This window comes from Rhea pennata, chromosome 1 (assembly GCF_028389875.1).
Source record: "Rhea pennata isolate bPtePen1 chromosome 1, bPtePen1.pri, whole genome shotgun sequence".
NCBI lineage: Eukaryota > Metazoa > Chordata > Aves > Rheiformes > Rheidae > Rhea > Rhea pennata.
In genome coordinates, this window is record NC_084663.1 from 6,887,927 (window position 1) to 6,906,791 (window position 18,865).

General features: G+C 39.3%; 1 protein-coding gene across 6 annotated transcripts in view; it reads right to left on the minus strand.

The window, feature by feature from the left end:
• USP6NL (USP6 N-terminal like) overlaps positions 1–18,865 on the minus strand; it is a 111,656-nt gene that overhangs the window by 60,404 nt on the left and 32,387 nt on the right. The window contains exon 1 of one of the 6 annotated variants that reach the window (XM_062580654.1): positions 5,354–5,498. The exons of 4 other annotated variants lie outside the window; for them this stretch is intronic. In XM_062580654.1, coding sequence (XP_062436638.1) covers positions 5,354–5,411 — 58 coding nt within the window. In that variant the 5' untranslated portion in view covers positions 5,412–5,498. Of the gene's footprint in view, positions 1–1,204; positions 1,227–5,353; positions 5,499–18,865 lie in introns of those variants that run through there. One more of the 6 variants, XM_062580671.1, reaches the window with a different exon arrangement.

The following is an 18,865-nucleotide window of genomic DNA, read 5'->3' on the forward strand; positions in this document are numbered from 1 at the left end:
ATTCGGTCTAAGAAAAACAGATCTGGTATTATATTCTTCTCTTGTATGACATCAGTAATATGCTTATTTGTGCACACACAGTAGTTCTAATAAAATTTACCAACATATTTCTCAGATATTTAGAAAAGTAGCTGTGCTAAGGTGGTCTTCTCATCTGTCTGATGGACTAGATTTAGTATGTTCTTGTCGATGCTTTCCTCATTTTTTTCAGGAGAGCACACATGGAAGCTAGGAAGAAATACAAGCATCATGGCAGAGAAATGCTTGTCCCAAATTTCCCCTAATGGAAACACCAATTCCTTCTTTGGAGCTTTCACTTAACCATCTCCAGAAACTGTTCTTTGTTCATCTCATTCTGGCTCCCTTCTGCTTATCACCACCACTTGCCAACCATGCTGCTCCCAGACATAGGTCTTTGTCATTTTTGCCAGTGTATGCCAAGAACCAACAGTCACGTATTTATGCAATTATTTGGGAAAAAACAACTAAGAAAAAAATAATTTAAGAACCGCACCTGCTACGTTTTGAAGCTAAGCAGCTCTGTGCTGCAGTACCGATAAATGATTTACTCTTTGCAAGGGAAGAAGGGAGCACATGCATTTCTTGTTGCCCAGCCCATGGCGCAGCCCATGCAACGTGCTGCTGCGCTGGCTCTCGAGCTTCTGTATCCACCTTGATTCCTAGTTCCTAGTCAGCTGGGGTCTGCCTTTGCTTAAAGAGGACTGCAAGACACAAAGCAGTTTGGTTGCAAGTCTCTTTTTGTTTGTCACTGACTTACAGTTATAGGGGAACCCGTTACCTTAACCACCAATCTGAATGTTGACCAGGAGTCCACTCCTCTTGCACACCATCACCAGACCATCGCCTCCCTCACGTTGTCACAAAGTGAGGGCACAAACTGAATTCTAAGCTACTCTGAATATATTTAAGAACTAGATATTGCCTATACAATTATAGAAATTTCTTTTTTTTTTTGATGTGCTATGCCTCCTGACAACATTCACTAAAGCCTAGCAAATCTGCACCATGAAACAGCACATGAAGCCTAGTGTTACTTTGAAAGCAAGAAGCTAAAATGACCATAAGTAAAATTCAACTGCATTTTCTTTTTCAAGACAAACAGGTCCATGCTTACAGTAACTCCTTATAGAAGACCAACCATATGACTTTAAAAGTAATCTTTACGCTTGCTTAGAAATCTGACATTGCATGGGATGAGACAATCCAAGCACCAGGCAATCTTAATCTTTACTTCTCCAATGGATACATTTGGGGAAAGCTTACAGCTTTGAAATATGATTCCTGCTGGGTTCGAAGAAAGGGGGAAAAATTCCTGTCACTGTTTTGTTTGTTTGTTTGTTTTAAATAAAAGAGAGATTAGATTTGATTTTAGAATGCATCAGATCAACTAGTAAATAGTAGACACGGCAGTATTTTTCAATTAATAGAACTCATAAATATAATACTGCTTGCATTTAGGGAAAACATACTGAAAAGAACTGTTCAAGGTCGCCACAGATGGGAAAAGTAGCAGCAGTTGAAACAAAGTTTAAATCTTTGATTAAAAGAATGGAAAACTGTATTTGTACTAGAAACTAGGTCCTCATTTATGCTGAAACCATTTATGTCCATGGCTTACCTTCTTTTCCTCTGCATAAGCAACATATGAATTAAAGTTTGGCATGTTCTTTGCCTCATGACAATTCAATTACATTTAGTATGGAAATTATCATATTCATTGCCTTTAAAGTAATCCTCTTCACTTTCTGCCAGAATCATCTTAACCTTCCAGCTGCACTGGGATAGTTTAACGTTACATTAATCCAACCATGTTGAAAATTCAGAAAATAGCTTGAAATGGGGACAAGAGATTATATTTCATAAGATAAGAGTAAAATATGATTTTTCTTATAAAAAGAAATTATTTAAGTATCTCCAAGTTAGAAATTACATGATGATTCACAATCAGGTAAAAACTAAGTAAGGAAACAGAAAAAAGAATTCTTTGTGAATTATCTCCCTAGACACAAAAATACATTTCTACATTACATGAAATTAGAAACAAACAACAGATACTCTAAATATTGTCTTAACTGAATGAAAACAGATAAAGATGTGAAACAAATACGATTAGATTTTCTGATTAAAGATTAGCATTACAGATGATCGACATCCCAGTTTGCAGCAAAAAATACAATCTCAGATGAGACTGACATTAATGTATAGTCAATGAACTATTAGATAGATCTGTTAGGGACTAAAACACAAGTAAATATATTACCAGCAAGCTACAAATGAAATATTCAATGCTGATAAAAATCTGCAGATGTGCACTTAAGTCCCTGACATAATTGGTCATGGTGACCAGGTACAAAGAGCACAAGCAAACGTCTGCACCTACGGGAATGCCAGCAGCTGTGTCCTGCATCCAGCTTTAGAAAAAGGTACGGGATCAAAAGGAAGGCCAGGAACAAACTGTTCGTAACGGAGTGGCTTGACACGGTACGTAACGCTCCCCGTCGGGGAGAGCGCTTTCTCCTCATCCCCCCCGCACGTCACGCTGACCTCTCAGCCCTCCGTATTTTGCGCACATTAAACCTTGCATTCCTGGTTTTGAAAAGCAGCAGAGGAATTGAAGTATCAGTACGGACAGAAAATTGAACAGGAAATCCCAGCATCCCGGGACATCCCGCTCGGACTTCGTGCCCTGACGCTTCGGTTTCACCCTGGGAAGTCAGCCGGCCTCACTCTGCAGCACGGCAGAGACACCGGGAAACCGCTGGATTTCAACGTTCGGGGGGTACTTACAGTTGAAAAAAAAAAAAAGAGTAAGAATTATTTGTGACGTTTTCAGGCGTGTTTGTTTATCCTTCAGACCCTTAGACTACAAACACGCTGATTTTACACCTGGCACTGCCAAGCACCTACGGTTTATACAAAAGTTTCTATATAGATTTGTTAATTTTTTACAGTCATCAGATTTTTCTCATTAAAATATATTTTATTGTTATTAAAGAAATTACTTTCTTTAAACAGTCATTTTTCTGTTTACTATAGCAAACATGCAAGCAAGGAAAAAACTTAAGTCATATAGTCATTAAAACCAATTAATCAGTATTTGTCATTTCAGTAGATTACGTACGATTACAGTGGTCCTAAAGTTCTGAAATGCCAGTCTGCGGCAGACTGCTTCAAGCTATAACACAATTGACTGTATCACGTCTGAACTGATACAGATGATCAAAACCCTTCACATTCAATATCAATTATTCATCTTTTATAACAATCGTAAGGCTACCAGAGGAAATGAAAGCTTCAAAACTGGCTACAGCTGTGACTTAAGACACAAATTTTGCAGTCAGCAGACTGCAAGATGATTGCTCAGAAGAGGACTGGATGTGGTCTCATTTTGCAACTAAGTTTAAACTGATAAAGACCTTGATAAATTAGACATTAGTACATTGTTATCGGCCCTACAGAGCAAGAAAACAAAAACAAAACAAAAAAACCCCCCATGGCTTAGCATCAAGTACAAGCTTTACTCCCTTGTCACCCTAATAAGGGCACCTCCTTACCTCACCAACTTTCCAGAAATTTATAAAGAGAGAATTTCTTCAGGAACAGGGAAAGGTGGCAGTACGCAAAAAACATGAAGTTGCCAATGGCAAAGGCAAAAAGGTAAGCTAGCCCTACTAAAAGTACACCATCCAAATTCGCTGACAGATAGCAGGGACCCTTCAGTCTGATGTTGCACTATCACCCACCTGAAACATAACTTTTTCAGAAGCAGGAAAAAGGTAAAAAAGAAAAGAAGAAACAAAATTTGCAATAACATAGTCTTGTATTCATTCAAGTTACAAAACTAAACATTGAGGCTCCTTCTTGCACACTAGCAGTAGCTCAGTACACCAAAATAAAGTAGTGAAAAGAGGCAGTAAAAATCTTCTGCGCTTCCGCTGGTCAAGGAGCTGCTGAGCAGTCTGCAACAGCCTGGTAACAGCTCAGTTAAAAACCAAATTCTAAGATACGGGGGCTGTAAAACCAGCCAACAAACAAAACCTACAAAACCACCCCAGAAAAGAACTACCAGCACCACCACCAAACCATGTACCGTTCTTCTGCTCTTTAAGGTTTCTGTTTCTACCTAATCCTGTTCAGCTACAAAGCTTGGAAAAAAATAAAATAGAAGGGGCACAGCATCTTAAAAAGCGATTTTCACTTGCACTCTGCTGAGTACCATCTCCACCCGTCTCCATGCAAAAGAAGTCAAGGAACTCCATGTGAATGATCTCTGGGGTGATTCACACCCACTTGTTGGACTTCTCCCTGAAACAGGCTGCAAATGCTCCATAAGATACTGCAGCTCACCTGGAAAAAGGTGACAGGCAGTTGTCACCAAGGTAGCACAAACTGAGTCACCAGACCTAGAGCCTCACAACGTCCTCATATTTCAGGGGAACATGTAGGTACAAGGTCACTTACAGTGCTTTAGTGCTATCAGCAGCATAACTAGTGGCTTCTTAGAAATGTGCCATAAATTTAAGTAATGCCTCTTTCCGTTTGGACAACAGTCAATACACTACTACCGTGCAGCGTAAATTTTGGGAAGGAGATTTCTCCATGTTTTTTGTTCCATCATCACTGCCTCAACTGCAGAGTAACCCAAAACCCTCGGAACATGACAATTTATTTCTCATTGCTTCACTCAAATCCTTGCTTGTTTGCACATTGCACAAAGAGCCACACTGGCATAAAGTCCTGACCGTGGGCGCTACCAGCAGCTGCTCCGCAGCTACCCATGCAAAGCACATTTCACAGCAATAAACAAAAAAAAATTTTTTTAAGGCTCTGGTTATATTGGAAAGTCCCTTTAATATCAATGCTATTCATCCTCCCTTCCATTCCATTCCCACGGACAATGAAATAAAAGCCACGGTTTACGTGTAATAGTATTTTGTTGTGGGTAGCTGACATTTAAAAGGAAAAAAAAATTCTAAATACTTGCATGCAGATATTAAACCCGCCCCGAGCAAAAAAAGATTAAATCACTTACTGTATTTCAATCTATTTTTCCATCTTCACGCAGGTTATTTTTAGGCAGTGAAAATAAAAGCTAAATAGTTACAGTAAGAAAAACAATCCCTTTTATGTAACATCACTTTTTCTGGCAATCAGTAGTATTAGAAGCTAACTGATCTATGTTTCTTCCACCACTAAATGTAATAATATGACTTAACAATTACATATTTAAATTTGTTTTCACTTACCAGAAATTTAAGCAAAATAGCGAACAGTATATTCAGACAGCTCAACAATTAGAAGATCAGTATATAAATTTAAAACACGTTTTTACCAGTATTTAGATTTTGATTTTCTGCCCGGTCCTTGTAGAAGTCAGTTTTAGTCTTCATGAAGCAAGTCTGTTTACTTCTCAATCATATTCTAAACTCCTTTAACGGGGGAAAGTCCTCCTCCTCCGCTTGGAAAATCTGTCCTTGCAACCAAGCTACTTGGCGTCAGCTCTTTCTTTTTCAAGAAGTGGCCGCTCCGCAGCTACACGAACTCCAAACCCTGCGACAAAGATGCCGTTTGTTCCCGGGAAGCGTCGCTGGGGCGGCACGCTAGCACTGCGCCCGGCAGCCTCCAGCCCCGCGCTCCTCCTTATAATAAACAAGGGGATGGGAACAAGCAGCCTCGCAAGATGCTGCGTCCATACCATGGCCCTCTGCGTTCTTGGGTAAGAGTTTGCATCCGTATGGACCAAGGATGGGATGAAAAGCATCTTAAAAAAGAAAAAAAAAATCTACTCTTACTAGAAATAGGGCTTAAAGTTCAAGATTAACTAGCACAATTTCCTTTCTGAAGCTGGTACACAGTGAGCATCCTCAAAACCAAGAAAAAAAAAAAAAAAAAAAAAAAAGCGTGTCCAATATTCAAGGACAGATGCATCAAGCAATTCTCCTACAAGGACTTTAGTCCTTATGCATTTGATCTTCTCAAGCAAAAAGCCAGCTCCTACGCAGGACCCCACGTAGGGTGCTGGCTCCCACTCCTGGACCTACGCAATCACTGCACACCCTCTGCAATCCGCCTCGGAGGACTTCTGGGCACTTTACCTGGCTCCTCATGGAGTCAACAGAAACACCACCATTGGCTTCCTTGAAAAGCGTTCAAATGCAAGGGATCGTAGACTTGATTAAGTGCACTGGGCTATTTTTTCCCCCCAAGCGACATCTCCCACTAAAAGTTTCTTCAATTATCTCAAGCTTCTTCCTCATATTGGCCAGCAGAACACTGCACCTGGAAACGACCAACAGCTCCTTGTCTTTAGTATCTGTTACTACACATGGATCCTACCCAAACTGAAGCCGCTAATGTTTTCATCTATTGCCGTAACGGGAACCTAGACTGAGCCAGTGTGGTCTCTGCCGCTAGGCACGTTTGTCTCAAAAGCTATGTTTTCTCATTGCTGACACGCTTACACACTTAGTAACAATCCCCTTGCTATACAAGAATTGTCTTACATTTTCATGAAGCATTTTTATGAGCATTTTTGTGGGGAAAAGAATTTGCCCACAACAGCCACACGCCCTCAGTTGAGAATAAATGTTTCAACAGATACCTTAATCACTGTTGTTTTTAGTAACCCTGGTGCTCTTCTACCACACTCTACTCTCTGGCAGAAATAGTTGAAAAGCTGTATTCTTCTGAAACTTTTGTTAGCTTTTTTTTTCCTTCTTCTTCTTAAGCTTAGTACATACATTGTTGTTCGTGTTTTAAAGTAAAGACTTATATAGATAAAGGGGAAGTTTTTGGCTACTTCTCTATTCAGGGGCAAAAAAAGAAAATAGACACAGAGTAAAAATATTTTAAAAGTCAATCTATGCAGCACTGAAACCATTCCAACTACAAGAAAGTACATGTCCTACTGTCGCCCCAAACCATTTCTTCAGAGTAGGATTTTAGCTGTACCATATGAGGAGGAACCAGGGGAAGATATGAAAGTAAGGATCTAACTTATCCGAAGGAACAAGAATGAACTCTCCTCTTAATGAAAAAAGAAGCTCCAGTAGAGTGGAATATTTGCAGTTCTGCAAGATGCCCTACAAGCTTCTGCGTAGTCACCAGCGGCACATGGTCGCTTTGGAAATGCGGCTTCACGAGAAACAGAATTAACTGCTACTACGAGCTATCTCAAAGCAATTTTAAAAGCAATCCTCAAAGGAGTCAAAGCAAGAGCAGGGAAACCAAGGCAGCACTGTTCAACAGCACTCCACAGAGGCAGCTTGGTCAAAGAAAATCAGAATTTAGGAGTCCAACTTATATTGCCAAGAATTCAAGTCAACTATTATTACTATCTTGTTTTTAAGCAGCAACTTACTGAAAGACTTACAGGAGCCCTACAAATATGAACCAATTATTGCAACATATCCAGGAGTAAGTTTTTAATAACAAATCCTTGCTAATACATACAGTTGAGAGCACTGAAAGGATAAAATTCAGAATAAACAAGAAAAAGAAAAAAGAATATGAGGTAGCAAAAGGAATCTTAGCCATTTTTTTGGCCTTAATTTCAATTATTTTTGTTTTACATATTTAAGTACACCTTAAAATTAAATCACCTCCATCAGCCACGGCTGCAAGTAGCTAATCCAGTTTGAAGCTATACTTTGAATGTTCACTCTGTCGCCTTACTATTAAGGCTTAAAAAACTTGCCAGATAGGTTGCAAAGTGGAGCAACAGGAACCGGCAGGGTTCGATTGCAATTCCAATTTATGCAGTGTTGTGTGTGCACTCATGAACGTGAGATAATTAATTTGCTAAAGGCCGGCACAGTCAGCTGCAAAGCTGAGAGAAACAATAATTGCTAATTTGTAACAAGCTACACTGAAAAGAGGAAGCCAAATTTTGAACAATACTCTTTTCTTGAAAGAAAAGAAAGAAAAAAATCTCTCATGTCCAGGACTCTGTCAATACAATCCAACATATTTTATGGTAACTCTTAAAAGAAAAAATTCAAGACTGGGGCTGGGTATAATTCTGGGCTTGCCAGTGCCAGACTGGTTTGACTTGTGTAACAAGCAGCTAGTGTCTTATGTCTAAGATAAAGTCATCGTTTGTCCTCCTTCTTCACAAGCGTGTAGCTGGTATCTGGCCTTTTCAACAGTACGCTGTTATTTTTTCCTCTTTCCTCGCTGCTCTGAAAGGATGGCATTCAGATCACGATGAAACGGTCAAGTAGCACTTACGCATCTCATCTTCGTGGAGGCTACTCTGCCTAAAGTAACGTCAACCCTCCGAGCAGCTGCAAAAGCGGTGATCAAAGCACATCTGCATTCTCACGGCCCAGCGACACAGAGAAAGCCTTGTTTCTCCAGTTATGACCAGCAACAACAAAACTAGAAAGATACGATCTTCACGGATGAAGCAAGGGAGGTTTTGGTCTTCCAAAAAGGACTAAATTTCCTGCAACTCCTGCTCCAGCTATAATTGACACTGTTAAAACATGGATTCTGCTTCAGCTACAACCCACACATATTACTACACACTCACACACACACAATTGAAATTCATGATCTTTCCCAGCTCTACACCTAGTCTTTAATATTCATGTTTCTATAAAATATTCTGCAAACCAACTACTCTGAGAGGATGAGATGAGACACATGACTACAGAAGTATATTAACACAGGGACAGCAGGAGTATTTCAGGAATTTCACCCTTGACCTTCTGTAAGTCAAGTTATTCTTTCCCCACCGACTTCTTTTTAGGTATCAGTTATGACTTTATAAAGAAATACAGCTGAAAATTCCAACTGTTTTGATCCCTCAGACCTTAAGATAAAAGTGTATTATGTCTGCAACCCTCAAGAGTTTTCTGAAAATCCAAACATCCCTTCTGCATGTTGAAACTATTCATACCTCTTTTAACTCGAGAGGTTACTAAACAAAAAACCAAAATGATCTTTCACTGTACATTTACTTAGTAATAGACTGTGAATGTTTTAACAGCATGGAGATTTGCAGTACCAGTTTAAACAGTAACTGTAAGATGAGTATATTATTTTAGTTTCTGACACAAGCCTGAACATTTCCTAAGTTATCTTATCACATTAACAAACTTTAATAGAGGTAGTCAGATGCCACACTGCACTAGTTACATTAAATCTCTCAATTAATCATTTTTATCTCAACATTAGTCAAAATTAATGGAGCAAACAATAATATTATTTTAACATTCATTGTTAATGATGCAAAATTCATTCCTAGCTTAAAATACGACCAGAAAAATGCTCACAAATACTCTGGAAGGAATTTTTGAAGGCAGCTATTACAAGAAGCTATGCTTGACTTCTTCACTAGAGGTGGCTGTAGTTGTAGAAAAAGAGTTTCATCTGTATTTGTCATTTTACTCACTTAAATATGAACTTTTGTTCCTCTACATAGGAGATCCTTGAGTATTCTCTGAAATACAGCCCACCTCATCATTTGATTACACAAAAAATACAACTGATAACAACAGGAAGAAAAAGGATCGGTTGGGTTGGTGGGTTCTGTTTACGCAGTACATACTATTCTAAAAAGCTCAAAGTCAGCTCGGACAAGCACCAGGGCTGGCCCAAGGCGCCAGGAGCAAGACGTTGCCAGGATCCCGGGGCAGAAGAGGGAACTCCTCCCAAGCCGCCCAGCGACCTCAAGTCAATATGATTTCACACTTCTACTGTAACATCTGACTTCACCTCATGGCTGAAGTTACATCTCGCTCCCAGTTACACCCGGCAGCTGAAACCTTGTCTGACCTTGCCCGACGCAGAACGGGAAGCAGCCACACAATTACAGCAGAGTAGTTACTGATGCTACTGCATCTCCGCTTTCACTTACCAATTGCGCAGGTACTTCTAAGCTTGTTCCAGAAGAAGGGAAGATAAAAAGACATCACAAAGTATCTAGTGATTTGCCTTTCTCCAAAAGCATGAGAAATCCAACTTTGCAAATACTTGAACTTCAGCCTCCCGTATACAGAAAAGTGCTCTGCCTTCCCAGGAGTAAACCTTTGCACATCGGCATCTCAGGATTTGTTTTGCTTTAGGTTGTTTCACTCCAATACAAAACAGGAAAATAAAGCCTTAAATACAGCGAAGTATGAAAAGCCATCTCTTGCTGAGTTCCAGCAAAAGCACATCCCACTCCAGCTACTGCAGGCTGCTGGGCACTCTGCGTGACCCATAGCCATATGGTGTCAATTCACCTCCTATAATACACCAAAGGGACCGTTAGCAATCGCAGTGCTGGTTGCACTGGAGCTGCAAGGCCCTTCTGGATGCAACAGTGTTCATTCTCAACACATTAAGAGTATTTCCACAAAATCAAGGAGCTAAAATTGAGAGTTACCCACTGCCGTTTTAACAGCTCTTCATCACAGCTGAACAGCTTTCTTGAGCAACTCTGCTTCTGAACTATTCATCTTTGAGTAGATAAATATTTTAACTGCAGTAATACCCTAGAGTACAACTAGGATCCTTTAAGTAAATCCTATGAAAAAGTTTGATCAGCATCAAGAAGCTTCTAGGACACCAAATCTACTCTTGGTGACTTCAAGATAAGTTTGGATAAATCTGCAGAAAGACATCAAGGCAAATTTAGATAACTGCTGGCTTATAAATCAGTTGTGTCTATGCAGCACCAAGTTGCTTTGAAAATCTGAGTAATCAGATACTTAAAATCTGTCATTCACTTAATTAAAAATTAAAATGAGATTTGGCAGTGCAAAAAGAATTAAAATCCTCTTTAAACAGTTGAAATTATCTTAAAGTGTCATGCAGTACTAGAATCATGCTTTTTATGTTTATAAAGTGGTATACGAAAGGCTAGAAGAACAAGACTGGAAGGGTAAACAAGTTTGTTAAGCAGCAACAGAAATTACGAAGAAAATGTGACCAGTTTCTTCATCCCTGATACAAGAAAAGGAAGTCAACGATAGACAGACTGGTAAACAAACTAACCAACCAGCCAGGGAACTTCCCGCTCAAGGCATGATGGCACTCCTTGAAAACTATCCTATAATCTTTGGGTCTCTGCATCAAGCTTAAGGGAAACATAGCAGACTGACTCCAAGAAAGCCTAAGCTGCTTACCTACCAAACAGAAGATGATGTTGACACTGGTAGTTAGTAAAACTAATACAAATTTGTTTGCATCCATTCAGCATGCATCAGCTAAAAGGTTTAATTGTAATAAGACAATTCCACAGTTTGGTTAAATCAGCACAACATAACATTTGATTAATCCTTCAGAAACTTTGTGGCTGTTTATCCATGAAATATAGTACCAGCAAGGCAAATCTCCCTGCAGCATTCGATCCATCACCTTTACTTCAGTTCAGTTTTGACTTGAGTTTTGTTGAATAAAACAGTTGATTAGATTTTAGATTGAAAACACCTTAGGACAGTAGGACAGCCTGGCAGCTTCCCCCCCCCATATATGTCTAAGGAATCAGAGACATCAGGTAAGCACAGCCGATGCTGAGATCCCATACCAGTGTGCTCTTACTCACAAGCAAGCATGGAGCTGAAGCGAAGTAAGACCACAAAACCAAAATGAAATAAGGATTTTCAAAAGCGTTTGAAGGATAACACAGGTGAATCAGAACAGAATTCTCCATAGAGATTACACACCTCACTCCTACTCCTTCAAGAAAGGACCACGCAGCTCAAAGAACACAGTGTGATACATCATTTGATTAATTCTTTGGATACTCTGAGAACATTTTACAAAGGCTAGTGTTCATTTGAGAAGCCAATTATTAATTTATTCTTCTGTCTCACAGAAACAATTACTTAATAATCAGTGCACAAACGGATGCATCTGTATCATTAACGCTTTCTTTTCTTTGGTTTACAGGAAGATTATAAACGGTGGCACACTTAATGATACCTGCAAACTTACCATCAGGTTTTTAATACTATTTCCCTCAAAATCAATACTCTTATCTGAGTACTGCTGCAAGATGAAGAACTACAAACAGACATAGCAAAAACCTTAACAGGTTTGTTACACCACAAACAAGAGGTTATTTTTATTTCAGACCTTGTGCATAGGCATAAAGCAAAGAATCTATTTACTTGTTAGTGCTGAAGTCAATGATGCAGTAAATCTACCAATGAAGATCCATCTCTTACCACTATTCTGGGGGTGGGGGGGTCACAAAAATCTGACCATTTTTTGTGGACACTCGCATCAGAGCAGCGAATGACCTAAAATGGGTAAAAAGGATTTTGGAACTCAGTAAAGAAGAAATTCTACTTTACTCAGTCCCAACGCTGATGCAATATTTAGGCAACATCTACTCAAATTTGCAAGTATTGGCTAAGATAATACATAAGTAAAGCCTTTTACACATTTCAGTCCTGCTCTGTAACCTATTTCACCCTCAAGATATTGCGCTCAGCCTCTGGAAGTTTTAAACCTCTCGAAGAATCAAAGCCTGTAGTGAGACGAAGGACTTGGCCAAGCCTGTCAAGTTGCACCTGGCAAGAGCAGGCTCTGAAGGGCAAAAAACAAACTGCAAATCCTTCTAAAATGAAAACGCAGACACAGGTAGTCCTCTCACTCACAGTACTAGGGCAAGAGCAAAGTGCATGTCCAAGGGCAGATTCCCCTGCTACCTGCACCATGTGCCTGTCCATAAGCCATCACGCAGCTCAGCAAGGGCTGAAGCTCTCATTTATGAAGCCTGGACAAACCAGGCACAACAGTGGCCCAGACACCCACAAACACCAGCGCCCTGCTACTCCTAAGAACAGCAGGGCCCTGAGCTCTAACCACAGCTAGCAGTTGCAGATAAGAAAGCATACTGGTCAAAGCACTTGGTGTATGCCTAAACTGCTTTCAAATCCTCTTTTTGACTCATAAGATAGACTTAGTCAAGGATGTCAGAAAACTTCCCCTGAGCCTCAATGCTTATTTTAAAATTCATTATTGTCACATGAACATTGAAAAAGTTCAGGTCTGATTTTTCATCAGTGAAGTTAGCTGAGGTGATGTGTCACTGTATCACAGATTTGAGAACAAACTAAAGGGTGCTGTGTTCAGATAAATGAACTCTTCAAGGAGTTTAAGAGAACGTGCACGACAAGCACACAGACTTGCAACCCAACTAATCAGGTTTTACTAAGTCAAAAAACTTCTGGTCAGATTGTAATTAAGCACTACTACTGTTCTTAATGACCCAGATCTGTTTGCATGATCTGGACACAAGCAAAGGCTATGTAACGTAGCCACAGCAGTCAGACTTCCAGGGTTGATGGAAGCACAACCTACGTGCTGCGGCTTAGCTCAGATACTGCAATCTGCACGCCGATGCACAACGGTCTGTAAGCAGTCAATGACCTGTGTAATTACTTTCTGGTAATATAACACATTCCAAGACTCAAAAAGCAGAAGAGCTGATGATTTAAAAGTCACGCCTAATAAAAAGCACAAACTAGCAAGATGCAAAAACAGAAGTGAAGCGAAAAAAGAGGTGCAAAAAAAGCTGCAGAATGCTATGTGTTATTTAGGAAAATGCAGTTTAAGTGGATGAGGTACAAAACTACCAGAATACAACTGGCTGTCAAGTTAAGGTATGCAGAGGACATAACTAACGGATAAGGAACTTAAAGCAAATAGAAAGAGATTTTAAAGTTATACCATTCACCATAGGCATTTTAATGCACAAAACTACAGGCAAAAAAAACATAAATTAAATTGAATATACTAATAAATTACTGAGCTGTTCTACATTTTTACCATCTTGTTCTACAATTAATTCCATCAGCTCTGAGTACCAATTTCCTATTGCCTTGCACCCATTTTCATCATCTACACCTGCGTATTAGATCAGAAGTGCTCTGTATCTCCATGCGTACACAAACAGTGCTGAAATGAAGTAATCAAAAGCTTAAAGCAAAACTCAAGGAAATTTCTTTTCATTCGATGTGGTGGCAACACAACTGTACAGAGGTAAGAAGGGAAGAACAGGACATACGAGGCTGTTCCAGAAGTTGGTGCAAAGGCATCCATTGACGTACATGTAACTTCCTGAATGACAATAAACCCATAAAAGGCTAGAAAAATATGGCTATTTTCCAAATCCCATACAGCTGAGACCTGTGAAAAAGTTACCAGAAAGGAAAGGGATTAAATAATTTTTAATGTATTTCAGGTTTAACAACTATGGCTACCCTTTATGTATCGCTATTAGTTATCTTACAAATAGAGAGCTACAATATTTATTTATTTACCATATTTAAATGCTACAGGAGTGGTGTGACTGCTAGATATAACTGCTACATGACAACCTAAGGGCAAGTCAACTTCATCATCTTAGACCTCAGAAACAACTATTTCTCTCATTGAAATCAGTATTCTGTTACTATTCCAATACCAAGCAGTTCAAAGATGCATAATTTCACTACCATTATTTTAAGTTCAAGCTTAGACCAATAGCCATATAAATGGAATGCCGAACAGGTACAGCCTTTCGGACTACAATATAGAATTTAGAACAAACTTTAACTGAAGTAGTTTTTAAGATTTGTCTTAAAATGAAAACTTATGTTTTGGAAAAACTCATTTGCAGTTGTTTTAATTATGATAAAGATATCTGAATAAAATGGAACTGAAATACTCTGCATGTCACAGTAATTCTGTAACATCTTTGCATTAAGATAAATTTTTCTCAAATCTGAACCTGAAAAGATTTGGCTTTTAATTTTTAATTTGAAACAACTGTTTTCCTGCTAATAAGAAATCTATAAACTCAACACAAAGTTGCATGACAGATAAAGGGAAGCAAAAAGCAGGTTGGGGAGGAGAAACAAATGCAAAACTAAAAAAAAAAAAAATAGCAGGAAAAATGTTCTAAATTAAAAGGGAACCAGAGATTGAAGAGAATGGCATCTTAAACAGCCAAAAACGAATCATAATTAAATAACCATTCTACAGAAGCAGGAATTTTCAAGACACATATCACAAACTATCAAAAAGGCACATTCAAGTGCATTCCTGTTAATCCTAATCCCATTACCATTCCTGAAAGCTTCCTACATCACGTCATTGCCATAGGATGCAAGAGAGAAAATCTGCTATATTTCCCGATGGCACTAATGACTTTAACATTTTTACCACTTACTAGCTAAGATTACTCAAAAACGAGATGGAATATTCAAAAATACTGTTTCAAAACCAATTACAACAGACTGGTGTTTGGAAATGTTAAGGTCTTTGGACAAGCTGTTTTTTTGTTTGTTTGGATTAAAAAAAAATACATGAACAGATTGGATATAGTAGTACATTAAGTACAAAAGAAAATGTAGCAGGATGCGATAGAGGCATCCTGTTCTGGATTTACACTGTTTGTTGAACATGTCAACACTCCATTTCTTCGGCACCCGTCTCAGCTGGGTTCGTCAGCAGGATCACATGAACGCACTGCAGTCCTCAGCTCAAAAACAGAACTGGTGAATTAGTTTGTGTCACCATCCTTGGCAGCTCTCTCTGGAAAGAGCTCACAGCAGCGCACACACTTGCAAAGTTTAAGTTTGTCCACACGTTCAGAGTAACCAGCTAGAATTTTTTCCATTAATTTTGCACTTTGTAACTCACTTATACAAACTGTCTCAAGAGAGTATTAATTAGTCTTTGATACATTAACGGACAATTTCTTGATTGTGTTCCTGCTCCTGAAACATCAACCTTATTAGACCTTATACTTGCTCCTTAACATAGTTCACCCAGTGTCAAATTCATAAATCTGGAGGGGAAAAAAAAAAAAAAAAAAAGCTACTGATGTTCCATGTAATTCTGCAAATAGTGTTTTAGGTTTGATCAGAAGCATGCCTTTGGAGCCAGTCTCCAGACCATCCCTATTTACTGCCCTCCACTTTGCACTAGGGAACAGTACGGCAGTATGCAGACTAGATTCCTTTCAAATGAAACTCATCTGCAAGACGCACTCCTAACTCTAAGGGATGCTCTGCCCAAAGAACAAGGGCTTCAGTCAGCCTGGGGAAAAAAAAAAAGAAAAAAAAATTCTTGAAACACACTGCAGATGCTAGGGCCCCAGCACCACTTCTTTTCCTCTCTACATCCATCACTACCACCCCACACTGCTTGCTAACGTGCACAGTCTGTAGGCTACTGTTATGTTAAATATACAGCATGCTCCACAGCACAACCAGTCTTCCTTTGATTTGCCTAAGCATATTTGCTCATTATTCCCTTCAGAGCTGAACTATTTATAGGATGGCTTTACATTCTTATTAGTTTCCAGACGCTGATTTTTAATACCTGTTCTGTCACTGTGAAGATTCTTCTGTGCAGTTTTATACATAATGTAAAACAGGCAATTATCACTGCACAACTTAAAGGTCATTCTAATGCCTATAAGTAGTAATGCAAATGCGACTGTGGAAGGGTTTTTTTGTATGGAGCTGTTTAGAGTATATATAGACTTAGCAAACTCTGATCTAGCACTGATCCCATATATTTTAAAACCTAAGCAGGGTACTAATTCATAGCACAAAAGCAGTAAAAACATTTATATATATATCTTGTCTAAGATATATTCCACACAATGGTCTGCGAACATAACACTTTCTTTTATTGACTGGAGAGATATGATGTCTCCAGGCAGGGCTTGATGCAGCTGCAGCACAGACGAGGAAAAATTTCAAAACGTGCTAAAGTCCTTTCAGTGTACAGCTGTCACCAAAAAAAAGACACTCTTTTTTTAAGAGAGAAAAATGAGCACGCAGACCAACTGTGCAGCCATTTATCCATCACGCAGCAAAGTGCAACCCCTAAAATCAACTATATATCCCGTGCTGGGGAGCCCCAGGAGCTGTTTTCCCCTTCCCAGCCGTGCCACACGCACACTGACCCTCTCCGCCTGCTCGCCTCCGGCGGCAACGACTACGTACACGGACGCACGGTTCACAAGCCTCAGCTGGGGGACGCCACGGTCACGTTGCCATCTGCAGTCCTCCTGCAATAATCCCAGTCTTCAGATACAGTAAGAACTGAGAATTGTCACAAATATGCTTTCAAAAAAAAAAAAAAAAAAGTAAAGCAGCGCTACGATTCAGGGTAAATATATACACTTCAAAACTCAAAAGCTGATGACCAGCAACACAGTCAATTATCAACCATTACTGTGTGAATATATTTTCTTATATCTACACTGAAAACTTATTTTATATAAATTTATACAGCTAAATCTATGTGATTACATAAAGCACCGAGTAGATTTAGATAACACCTTTTTCTGTTAATTACAGATGAGCACACAGCATACCAATAACACTGTATTATATATTTATAGATTACAGTTTTGCTGAAGTACTAAAAAATAAGAGGCAACCTACAGAAACTACAGTTCTTGAGATTCACTGTTAGGCAGATTTCCCCTCCTCATACAAAACTGCAGAGCCACTGCAGATGGCACCCATACTCCCCAAGAGCTGCTCCAGGGGTTACAGATTCCTCTGAGGGACACGAGCATGCGAACCAAAAGCAAGACCAAGCAGCGCTATCACAATAATCAGCAAATCTGTACAGAAATTTTGTAAATGTAGTTCAATATTTTTAATTTGATTGCTTTATGTTCAGATGTAACTGATGTCTGCATTTGTGCAATAAAAGGAAGGAATAAAAGGAAGATAAAGATACTATTTAAAGTACTATGACAAATTTTGAGAGAAAACAGATTTTAATACTAGTATAGCAATCTATTTTTCAATGAAGAATTAAAACAGAGTAATGAAAAGATTTCATCTCCTACAAGCCCATTTATAATGTTTCATTTAAATTAACACTAGACTACTATTATACAGTCAAGACTCTGCCAACATGCAATAGTAATGAAATATCTGCATTTCAGTAATGCAGCACTCTGAAAAGCAGAACAATGTCATGCAAAGAGTCAAAAATGCTTTAAGTAGTTTTAATTTTTTTTTTTTTAAGTGAGAATGGAAGAAGAAATATCAGCTCCTTCCTGCAATCTTAATTCCCTAAGAACAACTGGTCTTGACTTCATGCATCAAGATCACACCTGTCTCAGGGTGCTCTGAAGACACTTGGGTCTTCTAGCTCTTGAGAATAAGGAGGGTACAATAAAATCTTATATGACTATTAAAAAAAAAAAAAAAAAAAAAAACACTCTTGGACAGTTTTTGCTCAGCCTGTGAGCATACACTCAAGCTACTTCCAAGCAGCAGCAGAACCCACCTGCAATCTAGCGGAGGTACTGCAACGCTGCCTGGCAAACGAGAGCATCCAAGGAGCTGCACGTCAACGAGCTTCTCCAGATGGACGGAGGCTGTGCCCACGAGCCAAGGGCAGTGAGCCTGGACTCGCTGGAAAACGAAGCCTGCGCAGCACGCCGGTAGCTGACAAGTTTTAACATTTACTCATGCTCATCCCTATGGCCTCCAGTGAAGAGCTAAGTGACCGTGACTAACAACTGCAATGTCCGATAACGGGGTCTCCTCCTCCCCTCCTGGACAGGCAAGTGTGCAATCAAGCAGCTTCATATACACATTTGTTTTACATGTTTGGGAATACGTTGCCTTATTATAAAGTTTCAGGAAGATAACAGTAGCAGGAAGAAACCTGCACCACTTGGGATTTGATGCAGGAGGTGGCAGGATCTGTTCCGTGAGGAAATCATTCCCACCAAGGGCTGGGCCCCTCCACGTACGGCCACAAACTGCTTCATTAGCTGCTTTATTAGCAGAGAGACAGCAGCATTCTTGGGCATCTGTGTACTCATTTTGTCATTTCCACTAAAATTTAATTAACCGACATTAATTTTCTGTTTGATCTG